Source organism: Nestor notabilis, unplaced genomic scaffold (genome assembly GCF_000696875.1).
Source record: "Nestor notabilis isolate BGI_N333 unplaced genomic scaffold, ASM69687v1 scaffold15855, whole genome shotgun sequence".
NCBI lineage: Eukaryota > Metazoa > Chordata > Aves > Psittaciformes > Psittacidae > Nestor > Nestor notabilis.
This window is the reverse complement of record NW_009930755.1, coordinates 10064-31300: the sequence shown is the minus strand read 5'-3', so window position 1 is coordinate 31300 and position 21237 is coordinate 10064. Positions and strand designations below refer to the sequence as shown.

The 21237-nt window shown below is 38.6% G+C and overlaps 1 protein-coding gene across 2 annotated transcripts; it reads right to left on the bottom strand.

Annotated features, from left to right (window-relative positions):
* Positions 1–2475: 2475 nt before the first annotated feature.
* Positions 2476–19914, bottom strand: LOC104406552 (nuclear factor NF-kappa-B p105 subunit-like). 2 transcript variants are annotated; one of them, XM_010015567.1, is made up of 5 exons: positions 19882–19908; positions 18767–18851; positions 10194–10231; positions 7478–7576; positions 2476–2847 (listed from the first exon to the last, which is right to left on the bottom strand). In XM_010015567.1, exons 1-5 carry the CDS (start codon positions 19900–19902, stop codon positions 2686–2688), a joined length of 405 nt encoding a protein of 134 aa, XP_010013869.1. In that variant the 5' UTR covers positions 19903–19908; the 3' UTR covers positions 2476–2685. The 2 variants fall into 2 exon arrangements, with proteins under 2 accessions (XP_010013869.1, XP_010013870.1); XM_010015568.1 differs by having other exon boundaries at positions 2481–2847; positions 19878–19914.
* Positions 19915–21237: the final 1323 nt, after the last annotated feature.

Genomic DNA, 21237 nt, shown 5'->3' with positions numbered 1-21237 from the left:
TGTTTCTAAACATCTGATGAAAAACAAGACAGGTTTGGAAATGAGCCAAACTTTTCAAGATGAAAAGGAACATTTCAAATAAAGCTATTTAAATTGTTGTGCTTGGTAAAGCCAGTGCACTGGGCTCGGACATCAAAAGTTACAGTTTAAAAGAATCTCTCTCTCCCAACCTTCTCAGGTTTTTAAACTTCATCTTCTTCACCAACAAAGACATTCTTGAGATCACAGAACTAAAACTCACAGCCAGCATGAAACCTGATCTAAGCCTGAAAATGTAGACAGAAGCCTCAGCTCCATTTACTGATATAAACAATTATTCTTTTAAATTAAAGAACAGAACTACTACAATTTCACTACAATCTTACTGCTTTAAACTTAAAAAGTTTGACTCATTTAGTATTTTCATGTTTATACGTGTCTTGCATTAATTTCAAATTTACTAACCCTATTTTCCTAGTGCTTTTCTCTTTACTATATTCCTACTGGCAGATTTCAGCAAAAGTAAAATATGGATCAAAACTGTAACAGAAGCAATTTCACAGTCTTTCTCTTTGATCAAAACTACTTACATTTTAAAGAATGGGCTTAGGATACAAACTTGGACTGCACAACAAGAGATTGAAATTCTACAAATTCTAAAGTGAAAATTATTTGCTTAAACCTATTTAGCTTGCTCAGGGCAAATTCTGCAGAAGTAAACAGACATCCCATTTATTTTTCTATTTAAGATACAAACAAAACACAGATCAGAGTGTGAAGACCAGTTAGCTGCCTCTCCATAGTACTTTTGTATTGCTTCTTACAATGCTTATACTTGATTCTCCCTCCTTTAGCCCAACTTTACAAATGAGTTGACAGACTTACCCTACAACCATGTCTTTAGGTCCTGCATTAACAGTGCATACTCCATCTTCACAAAATTTACCCACCAAGCTGTGAGCATGTAAGTGGACGTATTTCCCATTAGTAACTAACTGGACGATTACTTTTGCGGGTCCAACATAATTGCAAATCTGTAAATAAATATATAAAAAAGTGGGATTATTTGTTTGAGGTTTTTTTAATGTAAGAAGCAATGATTCCAGTCGAGTGTTTTCTGTCGGTAAAGCAAAACTGAACTTACATAGAAGTGTGTATGCATTTCCTCATGAAATACAAACTAACTGTACCAGATCATCACAAAGAAAAGCCAACAATTAGGCTTGACATATAAAATGGCAGGAGAAACGACAGAAAAAGCTAAGAAATAAAACAAAGCTAAAGGAAAGCAACCTTCTGTTTCCCAAATCATGAATCTTGGTTTTACACTCTGGCCAGTAACTCCACATTGCCCTTCTGAAATTTCAGTTAGTACACTGAATTCACAATAAACAGTTACATATGAAGAAGCACACAGAAAATGTACATACTTAACAAAAACCCCTGCCCAATTTGAAAAAACTTAGAAGTATTTTTAAATATTATGACTGTTCTACAAATTTTGGCCCCATTACAATGACTCTTCAGGTAAAGGTCTTAAAGTGAATTAATTTTATACTTGTAGGCATTTTGTCAGTTCAATATGCTATACCAACACATTTTCTGTTATAGTTTCTAATCACCATACACTTTTAAAATTGTTATGTCGAGTAATGCCCTTAAACAACCTAAAATTACTAATAACTTACTGTATTGGTAAATTATTTGCTTTATATGCATTATTTAGAACTTTATTTTCTTTCCTTACAAGTAAAATTCTTCAAGTCACTTATCAGTTACGTACCACTTTCAGATTACGCTGAATATACAACTACCCCACTTTTAAAAAAGCAAACATTACCTTCCCTTCCAATTCACTTAATTAACCCTTTTATCAGTCTTGGTTTTTTCCCCTCCTCCTCTAATTTTTCTTTTAATTTGCCTTGGGCAAAGTTCTTTGTATTACAGCAGCGAACAGATCTAATCAACCAAGGTATTAAAAGATCACGATAAACATTAAAGCGATGAATCTGTGATGAACTGAATACTCAAGGTTATATTGCTGATAAAATGCTGATAACCAGGGATTGCCATGATTTTACCATATTAATATGTCCTGCTAGCTTCCCTCACTCCAGTTAACCCCTCTTTTGAACTCATTCCATCACAGCTGAAACACTGCATACGTACAACACATGTCCTCCCATCTTCCTATTCACTGCTAAAAGCAAAACCAAAAATCCCAACTATGAAAGAGCTGTTCCAGGAGAAACAGGTGTGCAGAAGTCCTCTCATTACTCACTGCCTACTAGTTAACTGTGTAATACTGTAGTAATGTGCATTTTATACGTGCAGATTTCTAAAACACAAAAGATGGCGCACCCGTGCTTCCCTCCTGTTTCCAAATTGTAATCCTTCCTGAACTGAAACAACAAAGAGATGCAGAATAATCACTGCTCCACCATTTCCACCATTTACCAGCAGTGAGACAAAGCAAGGATCCATCCCTATGTAACTTTCACAAAATCATATGAAAATAAAAATGATGGTGTTTGGTGCTACACATCACCCCCACTACTACAATTAACTTTTCAAGAGGAAGGCTTTAAAAAACTCATTTTCATTTCTCACTAAGCAAGCCTGTCCCTGCTATGAAGTTCCCAGCACATCTATAGCGTTATATTCATTATGAGTAACACACATGTTCTAGTATCACATCAGAAAAGTTCAAGACAATCCTGCATCAGCTGTAGAAACCACAGTGAAACCATACGTAGGACTGCTGCACGTCAAGGACTTTCCAGCCTCTGAAAGAAGAACATATAACTGCAGTGGTAACCAGATTGCAATCTCCCCGTTACTCAGCTCAGCATGATCTTTGTAGTCCCTCTCAGGGGAAAAACAAAAGGGTTCTTAAAAGGTAATACTTTATGTAGGTCACAAGGCAATAAGGGACTGCTTCTGTCATCCAGTCCAATGTCCTATGTAGCAAGGGCTATACAGAATGTTTCTGAACTATTTCCTACCTGTATTTCTTACAGACAGATCTTCCCACTTGACTTTGAGACATCCAGGTTCAGTGCCCCACAAAATAGCCTCAGTGGTTAAATATCCTTATGTACCACAAACTAAGTCTGAAATAATTTTTCAGTATATTTGAATCATCCAGTATCACAATTTCAGAATAACTTAAAATTTATTCTAGCACTAAGATACGTAAAAGGTGATAGTTGTTTATGTAAGAACTTAAAAATCGCTGTCAAAGGCATTAAAAGGTAGACAGTATATTACAATGCCAAATATCTATAGAAATCAATATAGAGGTAGGATTACGTTGTTGACACAAAAACACATACTCAGCACAAGAGAGATAGCATGTGGGTGCTGTACTGCTCAAATTCAGAGTGGTGATGTGAAAAAACATAGCTACCAAATGTCAAATTACAGACAGGGGAGAAAAAGAAAATAAGCAGTTCCTGGGAAGAGCATAGCTGTAATACTTGATTACATCCTGTACTAAAGCAGCATTCAATTGATCTAATCTGACAAAGTTAAAATGCTGCAGGCTCACATTTATCTGGTTTTTCTGTTTGAGAGAGATTTGTTTAAGAGATTAAAAGGACCCTGTGAACTTGAAATTGTGTCAATTTCAAAACAAGAGTTGGAAGTTTGTTCAGTTATTTCACATCCTTCTGCAATCCAGACCCTAGACCATTTTTTACAGTTTCTGAAACTTCACAAAAACTTACAGAACATTTTCCTACTTCAATGATGTTTTTTCCGGTTACTCTTCTAAGCAAGAAATAAAACCAACTGGCCAACGACAGAAAAGACCATGTCAAACGAACAAAGCCAGCAACTACAAGAATACCTATTTCTCTTCCAGTCATTTTGTTATAGTGACTATAGTATATAGCAACTATACCCCCAATCCTGCCTAATCTTCAGAGTGTGACTAGTGCTGCCCTCAGTACGCACATACAATAAGTGTTTCACAGATAAGGCATCACTCACACTTTATAAACAGTATGTTTTCACAGGACAGCAACTTTTTTTTTTCTCCAATTGCTAGTTTAAGAAAATATTTCAAGCATGGTACAAATCATTTAGGCCACTGACTACTTTAAGGTCTAAGAATAAGCAATGTAATTTAAACCAATGGGAGCTGAAGATCTTCTGATCCTCTGAATGTGAGGTCAACCTCATGCCAAAAAATAGTTAGGTGCTCTGCTTTAGGGTCCCAACTACAGGGACTCACTGCTCCATATTCAGCCTGTTGGGTACCTGAGTTCAGGGCTGCCTAACTGTTACGCAGCTTTGATCCACAAGCTGAACTGCACAATGTCCTAACTCTTTGGCAGAGAGATGGTGCTCATCAGCTCGGGCACACCTCTGCGCCATCGGTTACTCAGTCTCTGGGCTGGAGCTAATTTGCATCCTGCTCACAGAGAATAGGCAACCTGAGTTCGCAGTCACCCACAGAGATTTGCCCCCAAGGAGAAGAAAATTCAGGACATATCCTTCACACCACTATTCTGAGCAAATTCTTTTCACACCCAAAACTGGATCAAGTACTTCAGTGTAAAATATGAGTATGCCTACACTAACGTCAGTACACAAGATCAAGACACACACGGTAAACACATAAGAAGGCCAGTGGAAATCTTCTGTGCAAGTTTTCTCACAGTTCTTCACATACATAAAACCAAGCAAATTCTGAATAAAATTTTTAGATAGTTAAGTAAGCTGGTGATAAATATTAGACAATCCAGTTTTATTCTTTCTTTGTAAACTATTGATTGTTCCCCTAAACAAAAAGTTAACAATAAATAAGAAGCTCAGGAGCTTTGATTTCAACTACTCTAGATAGCAAAATTTTCCAGCGTTGTGTTACATTAAGCAGACAAAAATGAAATTTAAATGAAGAACTTTAAGTAGTTTTCTACTTTAATCATGAAACTTGTCATGAAATGCAACTTCATTATAACGTGTTCAGTATCTACAACTTGTGTGCTCTCCGTAACTACATGCAGTTATACAAAATCCTCTGAAAATGTAAGATGTTTTATACATATAACGATTGCTGTTAGCAAAGACAGGGTTAAACAAAGATATATAAATCCATAAAGATTAATCAATCCCAATTTTTATATTATAGAAAAACATTACTGTTATCTAGACTCCGTTTGTCATTACTGTGCTGCTAAAACAAGATTTTTTAAATCAATTGCACCCAGCTGGCAAATGCAGATTTGCCTTAAGTGTAAAGACTAGCACTGTAGAATTGCTATATTAACTCCTCACCTACACCACCTCTTCATACACTGTACAGGAGGTGGTTAAATATGTAATTAATTACCAAAATGTCTTGCTTAGAGACACAGCAAAGTCTTCAGCACTCAGCCCATAAATGAAAGACACATCTTGATGTGTTCCAGCTCAGCTACATGCACTGAAGATGTCTATTTTCAGGATATCCCATAGTTGCTACTGGTAAATTACATCAGCTTTCTGTGCAGAGTTGGCCAAGCAGAAGAGATTCTAATGGTAGCTACACTGACCACACCATGCCCGAGGTTTAAAGATCTGTCACAAAATTTCCTTTTCACAGTACAGCCAAAGTTCACACTACTGTCCTTTCACAGCACTGTCATCAACTAATGGAGGCTTTATGGTGAAATTCTTGGCACAAGAGTTAAAAAAAGACTAAACCAAACGAAACCAAAAAACCCTAATGCAATAAAAAGTAGCAGTCTTCAACTGTGCTCACCTCAGTTATGACAAGGTGAGCACCCTTTGACAAAACACAGAAGAGACTTACAGGAAAAGGTGTGAAACACTTCTGTCTTTACTGGCACCACTTAAATCAACAACAGGCACTAACAAGCTATGGCCTTGAGGAATTTACTTGTTGTGTTCCCTTGCCAGCCTCTCCCAGCAGGTGTTGCCATGTGGGGATCTGTACTAGAGAAAACCCAGATGCACATAGTAGGATGAGAGGGAGGAAGGGGAAGGGACACACATGTGTATGTGCATGTATGTCTAAGCTTTAGATGAAATTAAAATCTGATTATCAATGAAAACAGAAGGTTTGATGGAAAGCCAAACAACATTCTGCTTTCTACTTTACTGAGCAGAGAAATTCCATTTCCTGTATAACTCCTCATTGCCTATCTCCTTGTCATGCTATTGTGTGACCCACCACACCTTTATAAAATATCAGTTGTATTGTTATCAATATAGATTGGATTGGAATCCAAAGATCTGGCTCAACTGAGATAAACTGTATCTGAACATACCAGTGCAATTTTATTCATTGGTTCAACATTACCATTAGAGTAGGACAGGGAAAAGCAAGCAGATCCTTTGCCTGGGCTAGTAATTTTTCATAGGGATTTTGCAAGGTTATATGAAATTAGCTTTCCCAGCCTCTTCTCAATTCGCAAGATTAACACCCTAGGCTATCTCAGCCAATGCTGATATTTTCCATTGAGTCATGCTCATACTGATTCATGATGGAGATGCAACTGTTCCAAACTCTAGCCTTTCTCAAGAACTGCATAAGAACTAAACACATACTGCTGAGAAAGCTGAGGAGTGGCACAGACCAACACAGAGGCTGACTATTTGCTGCTCTTCCCTCCCCTTCTCTCCCCATAAAGGAAAGTAAGAGATAATGCCAGAATTTAAATACATTAAGAGATAACACCAGAATTAAAATACATTAACCCCGCTCCTCATGAAACAACCTCTAGTGCAATAGTTCAAGTTAAGAAAAACACTGAAAAGAGACAGTGTAACTTTTCCCCACGTCCATGGAAAAAGAACGTGCTGCAAGAACCATAGGTAAAGACAGCTTGTCTCTAATCCTAGAATGATTAATCACCAGTGTTATAATCTTCATATTGTACTAGCACAGAATGTTTCTTTGATTAATATCTCTGAATTTTTTCCAGGGGGGAAAAAAAGTCAATGAAAAATGTTCAGTGAACACATGAACATAATGCTACTCCTATTAAAATGAGAAGTTTTCTGTTGACTTTAAAGGAATTAAGTCCTTAAGAACTGAGTGTCGTAGAGATATTGAGTAAGGTGTAACATGAACAGAAAAAGAAGGAAAACTTGGTAAACAGCATCTTAAAGTGAAGCAAAGTAACTGACCAGACTCATGCTAAAGCTTTGCAATATGCTAGAAGTGGAGTAATTGAGCATTTCAGGACTTGCTTTATGCTAAACTGCATCTTAAGGAACAGCTCCATCAGTCTGCACACGGCAATGAGGAGGTAAGTGCAGGAAAGCTTACTTCTCAACTGTTGGTAGATAAACACTGTGCCAAAATAAATTAAAAAATATGAAGTCAACTTCCTTTTCAAAATCAATTACATTTTGAAAATTGAGATTGAAATGCAATCACTCTTGAGTAATTTCATTCCAATTCATGTTGATATCCAGCAAGGTCCTATATGCATACATACGATACATGCATTCAACTTGCAAAATTAATGATTCATGTACTTACTTTGACCTGAGGGTATGACTTTTTGTTCTTTTCACTAGAAGCACCAGGAAGCCCACCATGTGAAGGCCCTTCACATACGTATCGGAAACGAAACCCCCTCTGTGGAAATAAAAGAAACTTGAATGCTGTTTAGAACAAAACTGAAACAAAATAGCACATGCAAACGAGTGCACATGCACACACACACACACAAACAAGGCTTACCCAAACCGCCCACAAACAGAAAAGTTCTATCTGCTCATCCCTGAAATGTTGTCTGAGTGCTGGTTCACAAAGCACCATTGAACTGTGCCCTGGAGAAACTGTTCTAGTCTCAATTCTATACTGAGCAGCAACATGAAATTTTTCTTTCAGTAAGAGAAGATATTTTGAAGCAGAGAGCTATTTATACTCTGAAAACAAGATAAAAATTAACAGATAGAGAATGCAAGAGCAGATACTTTCTCCCATGATTGCCGCTAGGTAGAGAAAACTGAAGCCAGTAATAACCAAGGAAGTCCAAAGCATCATACAGAAGAGAGAAAAAGGATGAAACAGAAATGTTTCTTCCTTCTGGGAAGAGCGAGCATGTGAAAACTGTATCTCCAAGCAGTGTCCAGAAACAGCACAAAAACTTCAGGAGACGTTGAATGGTCGGGTTTTCATCTCAGCTACATAAACAGATGTCTGAATATACTTTAGGGAACTTTAGGATATCAGCAACCACTCTAGAGTACAGCTATCCATTTACTGCATTTTTATTTACAGGAACTAATACCCCCTTTACTTTACAGGATAATCTGTAAGATGCAAAAGATGCAACTCTTAAGCACATGTACTTGATAACTCTAAGCCTACTTCATTACATTACTTCTTGTGGCCCCCAACTTTGAATACTTTCAGATCTATTCCCCAGTCTGTCCAATTTCTGGCAAAATCTCTGTCTTATACAGGGCTCCCAAAGTAAGTCCAAACAGTGCCAGTTAGTGGTGTATTCTTCATCAAAAATCATTCAGCTCCTTTTTCATAATAGACAACTCCGGATTCAAAGTCTGTATTAGCTGACACAGTTCAAAAATTACTCTGTGATCATTAGCTTCCATACCTACCTCACCGAAGTCTTTTCAGTTTAAGAGCTTGTTTTCCAGGCAAATGTAAAGATCTGATTTTTATTCAGATATCAGACAATGTATTCATACTTAAACATGTATTTGCCTTCCTATGGTTAATTGACTATATTGCAAGTAAAGTGCCCAGCTACAGTGAGCTTGAACTCAAGGTGTCCAAAAGTCAAAGCAACCTCTGCAGTCACTACGCATGAGACAACCTAGTCTCTCTTCACCTCTATGTCTTCAAGCCAACAGATCCATCATCTGCATGGCCTTCCCCAGCCTACTGCCTTTGCTATGCTAGCTATGTTTTCCACATACAGTCTTAATCCCACCACAGCTGTCTCTGCTCCAAAAATGATCACAAGCACTCCACTCTGCTGTTGGATCACGCTCATCACCCTGTTATAATCCATTGCCCAGCTTGCCAAACGGGTACTCCACTATAGGAGCTACTTGCTGAGAAGTCATGCATGGAAACAATGGTTTCCCCTTAGGTACTGTAGGCTCCACCATGCAAAGACACAGCCTGATTTGGGATGAAGTAAAGGAACAAGGAAAAGGGAGCGTATTCTTGTGAGTTCACAGTACACTGCTATTTCACCTGTGACCATGAAGTGTCCTTATTCCTGGAGGGATGCTCAAGCACAAAACTGATTTGGTCTGTGGATGAAATAAAGGTTCTCTACTGCCTCCTGCTAGGAAGGCTGGATTGTGGCATGTTTCTGCAGAAGACCAAGGGGAAGACGGAACAGCTTTTAGTCACCCTCTTCCCCTGTCTACTGAACAGCTCCATAAGGTAGGATTTTATGCAAGTGACCGGGAGACGCAGGAAAGGTCTCCATACTGTAATAGCTTTAGGATGAATTGTAAGTGCTGAGGCCACCAGCTAAAAAGGGAACAATACCCTGGTATAATTCAGGACAATCTTCACCCAGCTATTACTCTGTACCTCAGTTGAATGAAAAATAACCCGTGCATTGGGATGACTTCTATACTGGCAGAGGAGCACAAGTCAGTGTTTGTTAGACACCCACTTGTCACGAAAAAAGTTTCATTCAAGTATTTATCTTGGTTATCAAAACAGACGACTGTGATGAAAGGAATCTCAAAGGACAACAGAATTTCTTTGCAATGACAAAGCACAAGCCAAAGTTCTCGTAACCTGGGAGCAGAGTGAAATGCTGCTAGATTTCCTTCATGAGTTTCAAGAAACATGAAACAAATTCTGAAAATTTTCCACGTTTGGTCTAATCATTTACGTTTCAAAATACAGGGGTACTGTAAGAGCCATTTCTAAGATGAAGAGTGTGTACTTAAAAAGACATTTGTTTAAAACTCTCAGTTCTGGTTTGTTTTTTTGGTTTTCTTGGGTTTTGGGTTGGTTTTTTTTTTTTTTTTTGGTCTTATGAAACTTCCAGAGAGACACAAAGATGAAAACAGAACAAAACAGGAAACAATTTAACTACAAACGTGAGAGGAAAAACGGGTCATGTTTTAGTGCCACATTTGTTATGAGAGTTCAACCTCTTCAATACTTTTTCTCATCTTAAGTCATAATTTTATTTAAAGCTGAATATAGTGACATAGGTACCTTAAAGATTTTCAAAATGTAGTGCTCTTCTTACCTGTTTTGGCTGTTCTATGATTTGAAGATACGGTCCATCTGCTAAAATAAAAGAAAGGAAAGTCATAATAGAAATCAAATTTCTATTACTATGACACATAAATTGCAAGGGTGAAAGCGATGTCCTTGAATGTCTTGAGAGAAAATTTTGGAAAGCATCTAAGCATCTTCTGTACTTAAATGTTAATAAATAATTTAATTGCTTTACAGTCTGTCATGTCAGTTCCCGAAGACCAGCAGAGTAAGAAGGATTAACTCAAAAAAGTTAATTTTAGCTCAGAGAGCCTAAATGGGCAACTCTGAGCACTCACTTAAGACCTGCAAGGGTAAGAGCAGGATCCTCCCCTTGGCACTGACAAGCAGCCGGGCCTTCGTTAGCTAAGGTTAACTTTTGTATCTAAACCCCTTGGGCTCTAAAGACTATACTCACAGGCTTTTGGCCCTAGGGCTTCCTACTCAATAGGTGCTTTTGAATGTCTAGCGACAGCCAATGGGAAGCTCTGAGGTATGGAATATAGAAGGAATTTAAGCTGTCTCAACATGCCCTAACAGTCAGAACTGCTTAAAAAAAAAAAACAAAAAAAACCAACCTGGAATTGAGGATACTAAACAATTTACATTCTTTTAATAATTTCAGATTCACTTTTATATATACAGTTTTGCTGTGCCTCTAAAAACACTGAACACAGTCTATTTCACTACAAACGCAGACTGTAAGGAAATCCATGTTTGTGCATGATGCTGCAGTATTACTTTCTACTAAAATTCTATTTGTGTCTTTAAAAGAAGGCTTCCTTAAACAACTTTCAGTATTGCACCACTGTCTGAACAGTGTCTAACTTCACACCATAAACCAGTTTAAATAGCCTTTGAGCAGACCTAAATCCAATGAGAATTCAATGCCAGCAGAGTTAAGAACTCATCACCTGATCAATTGTTACATTGAGAAGGAAAGCTCTCTACATGGATGGCTGTGAAATACCTCTTAAAATGCAAGCTACTTCTGAGTCTGAAAACGACAGTTCTCAGGGGTGTGATTTCTTTCCTGCCTCTTGCTAAGCAGAAGAGAAGGTTTGGATTTCAATCATAGAATCACAGAATAGTTAGGGGTGGAAAGGACCTTAAGATCATCTAGTTCCAACCCCCCTGCCATGAGCAGGGACACCTCACACTAAACTATGTCGCCCAAGGCTCTGTCCAATCTGGCCTTGAACACCGCCAGGGTTGGAGCATTCACAGCTTCCTTGGGCAACGTATTCCAGTGTCTCACCACCCTCACTGTGAAGAACTTCTTCCTCAATGCTAAATATTCAATTGATATCAAAGCAGATACCAAATGACAGCTTCACTGTGAATATCTACACAGTATTTTGCCAGCTATAGCACTGTTGAAATCATGTATCATCATGTGCCCTTCTATTAAAACCATACCATGCCATGCCAACATCCAGGTATAATCTGCCTCTGAACAACTGCACCACCTGTAAGTACCACACCAACCTGCTACCTTGAGTTGGTAGTACCTGGCTTCAGCAAAGAACTACATACTTGCATCAACTTCCATTTGCCAATGGGCTTAATGTTAACTGAATTAAAAATGGCAGAGGATTCATTAATTTATACTTTGCAATATAACTACATGCATCCTTCTCAGCTCCTCAATACAAATTCACTTTAATAAAATAGACCTTCATGTCTTTAGTCAACACAGGTCTTAACTGAACAGGCTTCTCTCAACACAGAAGTTTTGATAAATATGCTAATAGATGGCATTAGTATTTTGCTGTTGAAGTTACCCAACTCAGCAAGTGAATTAGCTTCATGCCAAAGTTACATTGCAAACGCCAGTCACAACAATTTCACATAGAAAGATTTATTTCCCAAGTCCAACGCTTTTCCAGTGAAGAAGTAAATGGTGCTAAAATTAAAATCTTGAAGCCATGCAAAACAATTGCCTCAAGACCATATACACAACCTCTGACATTAGAAAGAATGAAAAATAGTTTGGACTTCAGAAACTTTAAAAGACACAGTAATACCTAGCTTCCGTGCAGCTTTATGTACAGTTTTTGTCTGTAACATGGAGTCAAGATGAGCTGAGTTTAAGCATTATGTCAGCACTTAAATTTAAGACCTCTGTTCACAGACCTCTAACACACCTCATGCTTTAGGCATGTAAAATTTTATACCTGAACAATCCAGAGGCCTTGTATCTTCTGAGCACCGGCAGAAATATGCACCTAAAATACAACTGTGTAGTTCAACTTTCAACCAAGCCTCCAGGGCAGGATCTGCCAAGTAATTGTTCTTTGGCTGTTCTCCCCTTAGGAATTCATTTTCAAGGCATATACACTAGGTTAGTATTGGCACAAGATACTACTGCTTTTTCTTATGCATTAGCCAGAAAATGAAGTGCTCATTTAACCAACAGCTAAGGGGCTGCAGCAGTCCCCCAGGATACAGTAGACCCAAGTTCCAACATTTCCTCAGCATAAGGAAATACAAACTCCTAAGAGAGTGATATACACTATGTTGGCCTATTGGAAAGACCAAGGGGAATCCTTTGTGCTGCAGAAATGCTTTCACCTTGCACAGCACTTGTGAAAACTCAGGAAAATTGAAATTTAGGATTGTGGTTCTTATGGCCTCTTGGAAAAAAGCTTACAAAAAGCATACAAATATAGTGACTAAAAAAAAAATAGATCTTACATTCTAATACTAGGAAAGCGCAAAAAATGTGCAATATAAATGTGCAAAAGCAAATTAAATATCTGTTATCATGAATCATATACCAACGTATTTAAAACAAAGTTTTGTGAGGTCTTTATTTTAACCTTTGGGTTTGGTAACTAAACATGGCCTTTTTTACAACGACTAAGTGATTCTCTGGTATACCAACTGAACAGTACAGAGGAGGCACTCTGATGCAAGGCACTTAATTACATCTGAAATACTATTTAAAAATAAACCAGCAACATTCAAAGTAACCTGCAAGCATCAACAGCCTATTACTTTGACTGTAAAAAAGATTTTACTTAGAATCATAGAATTGTATCATAGAATGGTTAGGGTTGGAAAGGACCTTAAGATCATCTAGTTCTAACCCTCCTGCCACGGGCAGGGATGCCTCACACTACACCATGTCACCCAAGGCTCTGTCCAACCTGGCCTGGAACACTGATGGGGATGGAGCATTTACCACTTCTCTGGACAATCCATTCCAGTGCCTCACCACCCTCACAGTAAAGAACTTCTTCCTCATATCTAACCTAAACTTCCCCTGTTTAAGTTTGAACCCATTACCCCTTGTCCTGTCACTGCAGTCCCTGATGAAGAGTCCCTCTCCAGCATCCTAGTAGGCTGATACTGGAAGGCTGCTATGAGGTCTCCACGCAGCTTTTCTTCTCCAGGCTGAACAGCCCCAACTTTCTCATCCTGTCTTCATACAGGAGGTGCTCCAGCCCCCTGATCATCCTCGTGGCCCTCCTGTGGACTTGCTCCACCAGCTCCATGTCCTTTTTATGTTGAGGTCACCACAACTGCACGCAGTGCTCCAAATGGGGTCTCACAAGAACAGAGTAGAGAGGCAGGAACCTCCTTTGACCTGCTGCTCACTTAGTGCAAGGTGTCATACAGCCGTCTGCACTAAATTCTGAATACTTCCCAGTAGTACATTAGACAGCCTAATATCAGCTGTGTGTGGTTCCTTCTTTCTCTCTCTCACCTTTTCCCATGGGGAAAAGAAAAGACGTCTAGTATTCTGAACAGGGAAGATGTTAATATGTCGCTTTTATTAGTAGGCATGTCCGGTTTAAGTAGACAGACAACAGCAACCTGAAGATGTTCACCTTGTAAAAGGGACCAGTAACAATAGGATTTGTGATGATTTTTTGCACCCCTGTTCAAGGCTGGAAAGTTGCTTGCTTCAAGTTCTTGTTTAACAAGCAGCCCCCTCTTAAGTGTTAAATAACCACAAGAAGGAACGCTGCTTAATGCATGGCTTAAGTTCTACTTTCGCCCTGCAGAGAGGCTGAAGCAGCATACGGACATGGAGCTGGCCTCTACACAGAGGTGACTCTCACCATTGCCAAGAGCCAAGTTTTAACATGAGCGCTCCTCATGACTTGCCTGGCACTGCTGTAGCCAGAAGAGCTAAGAACTGCAACTAAAACATGCAGCCCTCTGGCCTGGAGGAGGATTAGTGCAGACTGCCTCATCCTGGGTATGCTTCAAGTGCTTCCTTTTCTGTCTTCTCGCCTTGGTTGCCACAGACTGACTCGCATCCCACTGCCTCCCCGCCAGCCTGCGTCACAGTCCGACTTCCCCACGTCTTCTTCAACTGCTACATTTCTTCATTTTCCTTCCTGCCTGAGTCAGAGGCCCTCCTGCATCTTGACACTCCTACCACTTAACATTCTTTCTTCCTCTTGACAGGCCCCACCCTGCACACACACTTCCTAAAGGAGCACTCATCTTAAGCTCCTTTTTGGTACCTTCTTCCCGTGATAGCAAAGTCAAGAAAAAAGGTGTCTTGTGAGGTTAGTGGGATACTAACCCACTTGTAGAACCGTAGGACCAGTGGGACCCTTTATCTAACCACTTACCTAGTACCTGAGGCCATTCAATTTAACCTGCAAGCAGCTGTGGTGAAGCCCCCCTCACGTCCTCTCAGTTAGTGGGTCCCCCAGAACAGGCATCTCACCCTTGTAATTGTGCACTATTTTACTCTGTGGACATGGACGAAAATGCTCGTAGTCTCTAGGTTTTGATTGTTAAATCCAACACAAACAGTCTTGTGTCCATCCTGGCTGTGGTTCCTTGCTGCTACAAGCTCAGACTCTAGATCTGGTGTTTTATCCTTCCTGAAGGCCTACAATAGCATTTGTATGTCCTCCCGCTCAGTGATTCACCTGCACAGGAACACTCTCTTGCATCTCAGCTCTTCAGCATTCAAAGAATGATGTTTAAAGCAAGCAGCACATGGGCTTCATGGGCTTTGCTTAACCTCTGTCTTCTTTCTGTTCACTCTTCAAAATAGAAACACAGAGATCTAGAAAAAACACCAGACGCAATATGCAAGTCTGCTCATGCTTCTGAAGATTAGGGCCAGTGCTATGGGACAGGGAAAATGAACACTCATCTAACTTGCGGTGATGGCCAGGCCTCCTTGAATCTCTAACATTACCTCTCTGAAAAAATATGAAACAAAGTTTTTTGTAAGTGCCTTCCTTTTTCACCCGTGCCCTTTTCATTTCTCAACAGCATCCCAGACGGTTGGGCAGAGGCGGTTAAAGAAATACTAGAAAATAATTTTAGCAGCCTCCAGGCAACACTGTTCAGCTGCTGACAGCCCTGCTTCAACTTCACAGGTTCAAAACCACAACACTGTAATGCCAACAGCTATTTAGACCAGAGCCCCTACCTCCCCAAATCACCTCTAACTGGCACACAGATTGCTATGTTACATGGTTGTAGATGGCCTTGAATAATCAGGAGGAAGTAAGAAACACCCAAAACTCTAAAATGCTTTGCCCATTTCCTCTCCAATTTAAGGCATCACTTTGTCCCTCCACTCCACAGCGGACATCACACTGATGCGTATCTGCTTTTACACTGCCTAAATACATGTCATGGATAATGCTCACTCCATCCCAGATGCCACTGAGGACTAGTAACTCTCAAAGGCAGGATACTTGCCAATGAGTCAAAGAGGTGGCTGACTTCATGACATACTGCCTTTGCTGATGGCGATGTTTTACACACACAGCTCAGTTCTGCAGTTTGCACTGCTATACATACATTTTTTTACCACCAAAGACACAGAGAAACTACTTCTCTTTCTAGAATTAGATGTAAATGTAGAACTTGAACCACATAACTACCTACTACAGCTGTAAAGCCAAAATAACCAAGGCAAGTTTTTACTTAAAACTGACACACGAGAGAGAAAAAGAAGCAAGCAAAGACCCTTGAGCACCGACAACCTCATTGAGAAAGTCCTTGTCCTGACATCTCAAAGGTTTTCTACTGTTACTGTAAATGTTAACATAACAGCAGAACGTCTATCATCAGAAAGTCCCCAAATTCCCCAGCTATCTATTGATTCAGCTACACTGGCATGATACGGCAATCTACAGTTATAAATTAAACCTGTCTGCCAATGTAGTAAGTCTGACATTGTGCATGTATGAGTGCACAGATTGAAAGATGTAGGTACCACACCAAATGATGAGGAACAATTAACATCTTCAGTTCTTTCTTTTTAAATCATCCATCTGTCCTAGAGAAAAATCCTTTTTAGAACACTTATGTTACCCTCTCCATACCCCAGCTGAAAGTACTTTTGGAAAGTCCCAAGAGACTTTTTTACTGGCCTTGCTGTGTAAAAAGAAATCATTAGTTCCTGCTTGGAAACAACTAAAGCATAATATACAAGTTCTTTTATTACCTTATAACTGAAGAACTAGTCTATAGTAATTAACACAACATAGTCTCAAGCAGGGGAGGAAGTAAGCATTATATTGATACTTCCCAAGAAACAGAATCACTATGGCATCAACAGATCCCACTGAAATGGTAACTTTTTCTAAAACTTGTGGTTAACTTTCTGCTTGTGAAAACCTGAAATCCATAATTCTTTATTAAATACCATTTTGTACCTCCTATAGTGCATCTGTATACAAGAGCAGTGCCACTAAAAAATAGCCTTTTTCATAGAGCTAGACTTAGCCCAGTAAGAGTTTTCTGTGACTGCAGAACTCAGTGAATTCTTGACTCCCCCATATGGTTTTAAAAACAGCTTTTTTCTACTTCAGACAGGACAGAGATATCTGAAAATCAGCTTTATATATCTGAATAATTTGTATGGAATGAGTCTGGCATGAGGAGTACAGAGCAACTTTAAAAGGTATGTGTAAGAGATCATTATGGAAAAATCAAAATTCCAATAACCTTATTTGTTCCACAGAAACTCTGGGACAACAGCAAAAAAACCCCTTGGTATACAATGCACAAGCCCTTTAAGCCTGCACAGATGAATCTTACCGAACAATTTTATCTGCCTTCGTAAAAACATAACACAAATGATTTCAGCATTAATTTGTTGGATGCTTCTCCATACTTCTCAAGAGCTTTGCTCATCAGAACATTTTATGTTGAAACAAAACTATCTGTACGTACATGTTTCTTTATGCTTTCTTGCTACTATTCAGCCAAGAGCCTACACAGATGAATCTTACCGAACAATTTTATCTGCCTTCGTAAAAACATAACACAAATGATTTCAGCATTAATTTGTTGGATGCTTCTCCATACTTCTCAAGAGCTTTGCTCATCAGAACATTTTATGTTGAAACAAAACTATCTGTACGTACGTTTCTTTATGCTTTCTTGCTACTACTCAGCCAAGAAAACTGAATATTGTTTAAACCAGTAAACACTGAAGCAATAAGCATGCCTCAGTTTTTATTTTTAAATCAGCATTTATTGTTATTTTACAGTGTAATTTTACCTATTAATTTAAAAGCTATTTTTTTATTTCATTTTACCCATCACACCATCGCTGCTGTCAAATGTATCAAATACTGCACAAAAGTGACTTGCATTTTCAACCAAAAATAAAAAAAAAAACCAATTTGCAACACAGAAGATACCAGTTACACCCTGATACAACAAACAGGTCAACAACAAAAAGTTGTCATGTTAAAAGACAGTAATGGCTATACTGAAGTTACATTATTGGACATATATATTGAGAAAAAAAAACTCACATATTTCAATAAATTTTTATTTCCTTCCTCCTTTCATATCAGTTATTCTAATAAAACTATTCAGGAAAAAAGAGTTTTTTATATTTAAGTGAGAAGTAATACTTATAAAGAAATTTAATAACCAAAACCAGATCAAGACTGATCAAGCTATTGGCTGAGATATAACACACTTCTATTTGATACAACTGTTGCGAAACCATACTGGAAGAACTGCGTATCAGACCTCTACAGAACAGTATCTGACTATTTGCAGCAGTTGGTTGCAAAATTCAACTCTGAACTTTCAAACTTGTGTTATTATTCAGGAAATGGTCAGGTCCCTTTAATACCAGATTGCCATTTTACAGGAAACAGACAAGTCACCGAAAGGAAAAACAGATTCAAATGATACAGGAAGTTGAACATATTCTACATGTTATTAGTGAAAACCAAGTGCCTTAATAATTATTACAACAGATGAAACACCATTCAAAATCAAAAATAAAGTACATGTTGCATTTGGCAATACAAACATGTAGGTCGCTGAAGATGCTTTCAAACAGGCCACTCAAACCATTAAGCCAATTGAAACTTTCAGTTTCTGTACAAGCCAGAAGAAAATCAGACTTGCCTTACTGTTGGAAGTTTCTTGATGGTAAGGAAGAGATGCATAAGGGTGTAATAAAAAGCCTAGTTGACAACCTTGAGGTCTCACATTATGAAATACAAGCGTGTAAACAGAAAAGCCTCTGAAAAGAACTTCACAAAAAAGTAAACTGAAGGAAACAGCAGGACAATAGCATAGTCAAATAGCAACGGTTCCTACCTGTTCGTAGTGGTAAGTCTGAAGTGATGTAATTCGTATTATTAAATAATGCATTCATTCCCATGAACTGATCCATTGCAAACATCTAGGTCAAAAGAAAACATAATCTTCATTACTACACATATACATAACTTTATAAAACATCTATCAGCAAAGAATTTTAAAGTTCTCTGCAAATATTGAGACTGCAAACACACCAGTGCAGTACACAAATATTTTATATGTATTTTATCTTTGTTGGTAACAGCAGTGCAAGCAAAGCTGATAGTACTGACCAAGTTCCACCAGTATCATGAGACCACACTGAGCTCAGCAAGGTTTCTAAGTGAGGCCCTGTGAGTTTTCATTTTCACTTCTGTGACTAAACCCCACCAGACTACATTCCTTACGTAAATATATTTACAAGCTGTAATGCAAGAAAACAGTATAACCAGGTTAAAGTTAGGGGTTTGTTTGTTTTTTGAATGCTGACATGTCTTAACTCATGGTAAATGTTGTCAGGTATAAAACTATCTTCTTCCAAAGTGCAGCCAGCATATGGAAGAAAACAGTTTCTTTTTGGAAATTCGGTAGAAATTATCTCAAACTTTTCATTCAAGCATCAATTTCATAATTCAAATGAATCATGAAATGACCCAATAGATCAGGAAGAGCTTCTGAAGAGCTAGGCCTTCTGATCTGTGTGAGCAAATGAACATTTCAGTCACCACCATCAATGAAAATTTCACAAAAAATCATACAAAGGGGCCTTTTAGGGCCTAATGGGCTTTGTTTTCAGATAGAAAACAAAGAAACCACAGAATAAATTTCAGAGCAAGCATCACAAGCAGGCAGGGCAAAAAAAATTAGTATTTTTTCAATTGCTTCTTTCAGCAGGCCTTGCTTTCCTTTTCACTTCAGCATTTCACCAGTGGCAAGGCACTTTGCAGGTCACATAAAAACGCCTTAGAGAAAAAACCCCTACATTTCCCCAAACCTCTTTTCTGCCAGTAACTAGAGTGCTTTTATGTCTCCACGTTGTAAAGCCTAGGAAATGACAGGACAATATGAGAGGAATCCAGAACAGAGTGCTAGGAGAAAATACAAAGATATCAAAAATACACAAATCCACTTACTTGGGGATCAGACACTCCCATAATATAGGAATCTTCTCCTGCCATTTTAATTCCTGAAACACAAAACACATGATCAGAATTCTTTTTTCTTTTTTTTTTTTCACCCAATGTACATCACTGGAGAAAAACATTATGAAAAAAATTCTTCACTATGCAGGAGGTGAGGCACTGGAACAGGTTGCCCAGGAAAGTTGTGGATGTCCCATCCCTGGCAATGTTCAAGGGCTGCTTGGATGGGGCTTTGAGCAACTTGGTCTAGTGGGAGGTGTCCCTGCCCACAGCAGGGGTTGGAACTACATGATCTTTAATGTCCTTTCCAACGCAAAACACTATATGATTCTACAAATTAAAAGCCTCATCTTTGACCCTTGTTTTAGTCATGGTAACAATTTCTAAAATACTCTTCAATTCCTCAGAATTTGGAAAGAGCAAGCGAAGGACAGGACTGGCTACAGATAGGATTCTGCACGGCCTGCTCCCAAAGCAACTAAAGATTACAGCCAAAGTCCTGAAACAACAATTTGTTAAAGTCAGGAATGAATTTGTTTCTACCTCTGCTCTGCCATTAGACTTCCCACAAAGTCATTACCACGGTTTAGCAAATGCAGGACTCTGTGTTTTTATATAATAAAAAGACTCTGAGCATTCATGAATGAACCCTGACAGTTTACTTGAGAAGTAATAGTAAATAAAGACAAAGATGTCCAAGAAAGAGCATCCAGTACTTTTTCTTTAAATAAAAACAGCTGTCAAACATTGACTAATTTTGGACACCTTTATTGCCAGAGGTCCACAAGTGGTTGGTATCCACAACAACTCGGTGCTGACAATGACAACTCTGGATGTACAACATACCTAACCCTCTCTCACAAGTCTACATGTAAATGCTGAACACTGGGAAACTTTTGGCAGTAGCAAGCCAGTAGTAGAGCCTGGAAAAATGCATAGGAATTTATTAGGTCTATTATAAAAGATTAGTCTTATTTCCTTTTATGTTGACATTTTTGAAAGAATTACAATTTCACGTACATTGATTTTACTAAAAAAGGCTCTCCAAGGGAACATCTGGAAATAACTGTAGAGACTGTTTCAAGAGACTTGTCTGCACACAAGCAGACACTTTAAGTAAAGTTAATAACTAATAGAAGACAGAAACATGTCACTGGCCCTCATATTCCACCGCAATGAACATGAGCCATGTTTTCCAGCAAAGCAAAGTGAACTGTGAAAACTGAGAGAGAGTGGCAAGTGATCAGTAAACCAGTAAAGAAAAACTGAGTCACAGTGTACCTTCTACAGGAACTTGAAAGACAAATAGTAAAAAGAAACTTGGAATACTCAGATACTTCACTTTAA

Coding starts and splice junctions, on each gene's coding strand:
- LOC104406552 (XM_010015567.1), bottom strand. CDS start 19,902: ATGGGAGTGTCTGATCCCCAA. Junction 10,232..18,766: donor AGACTTACCACTACGAACAG/GTAGGAACCGTT, acceptor TTATTTTAGCAG/ATGGACCGTATCTTCAAATC. Junction 7,577..10,193: donor TCATAGAACAGCCAAAACAG/GTAAGAAGAGCA, acceptor TTATTTCCACAG/AGGGGGTTTCGTTTCCGATA.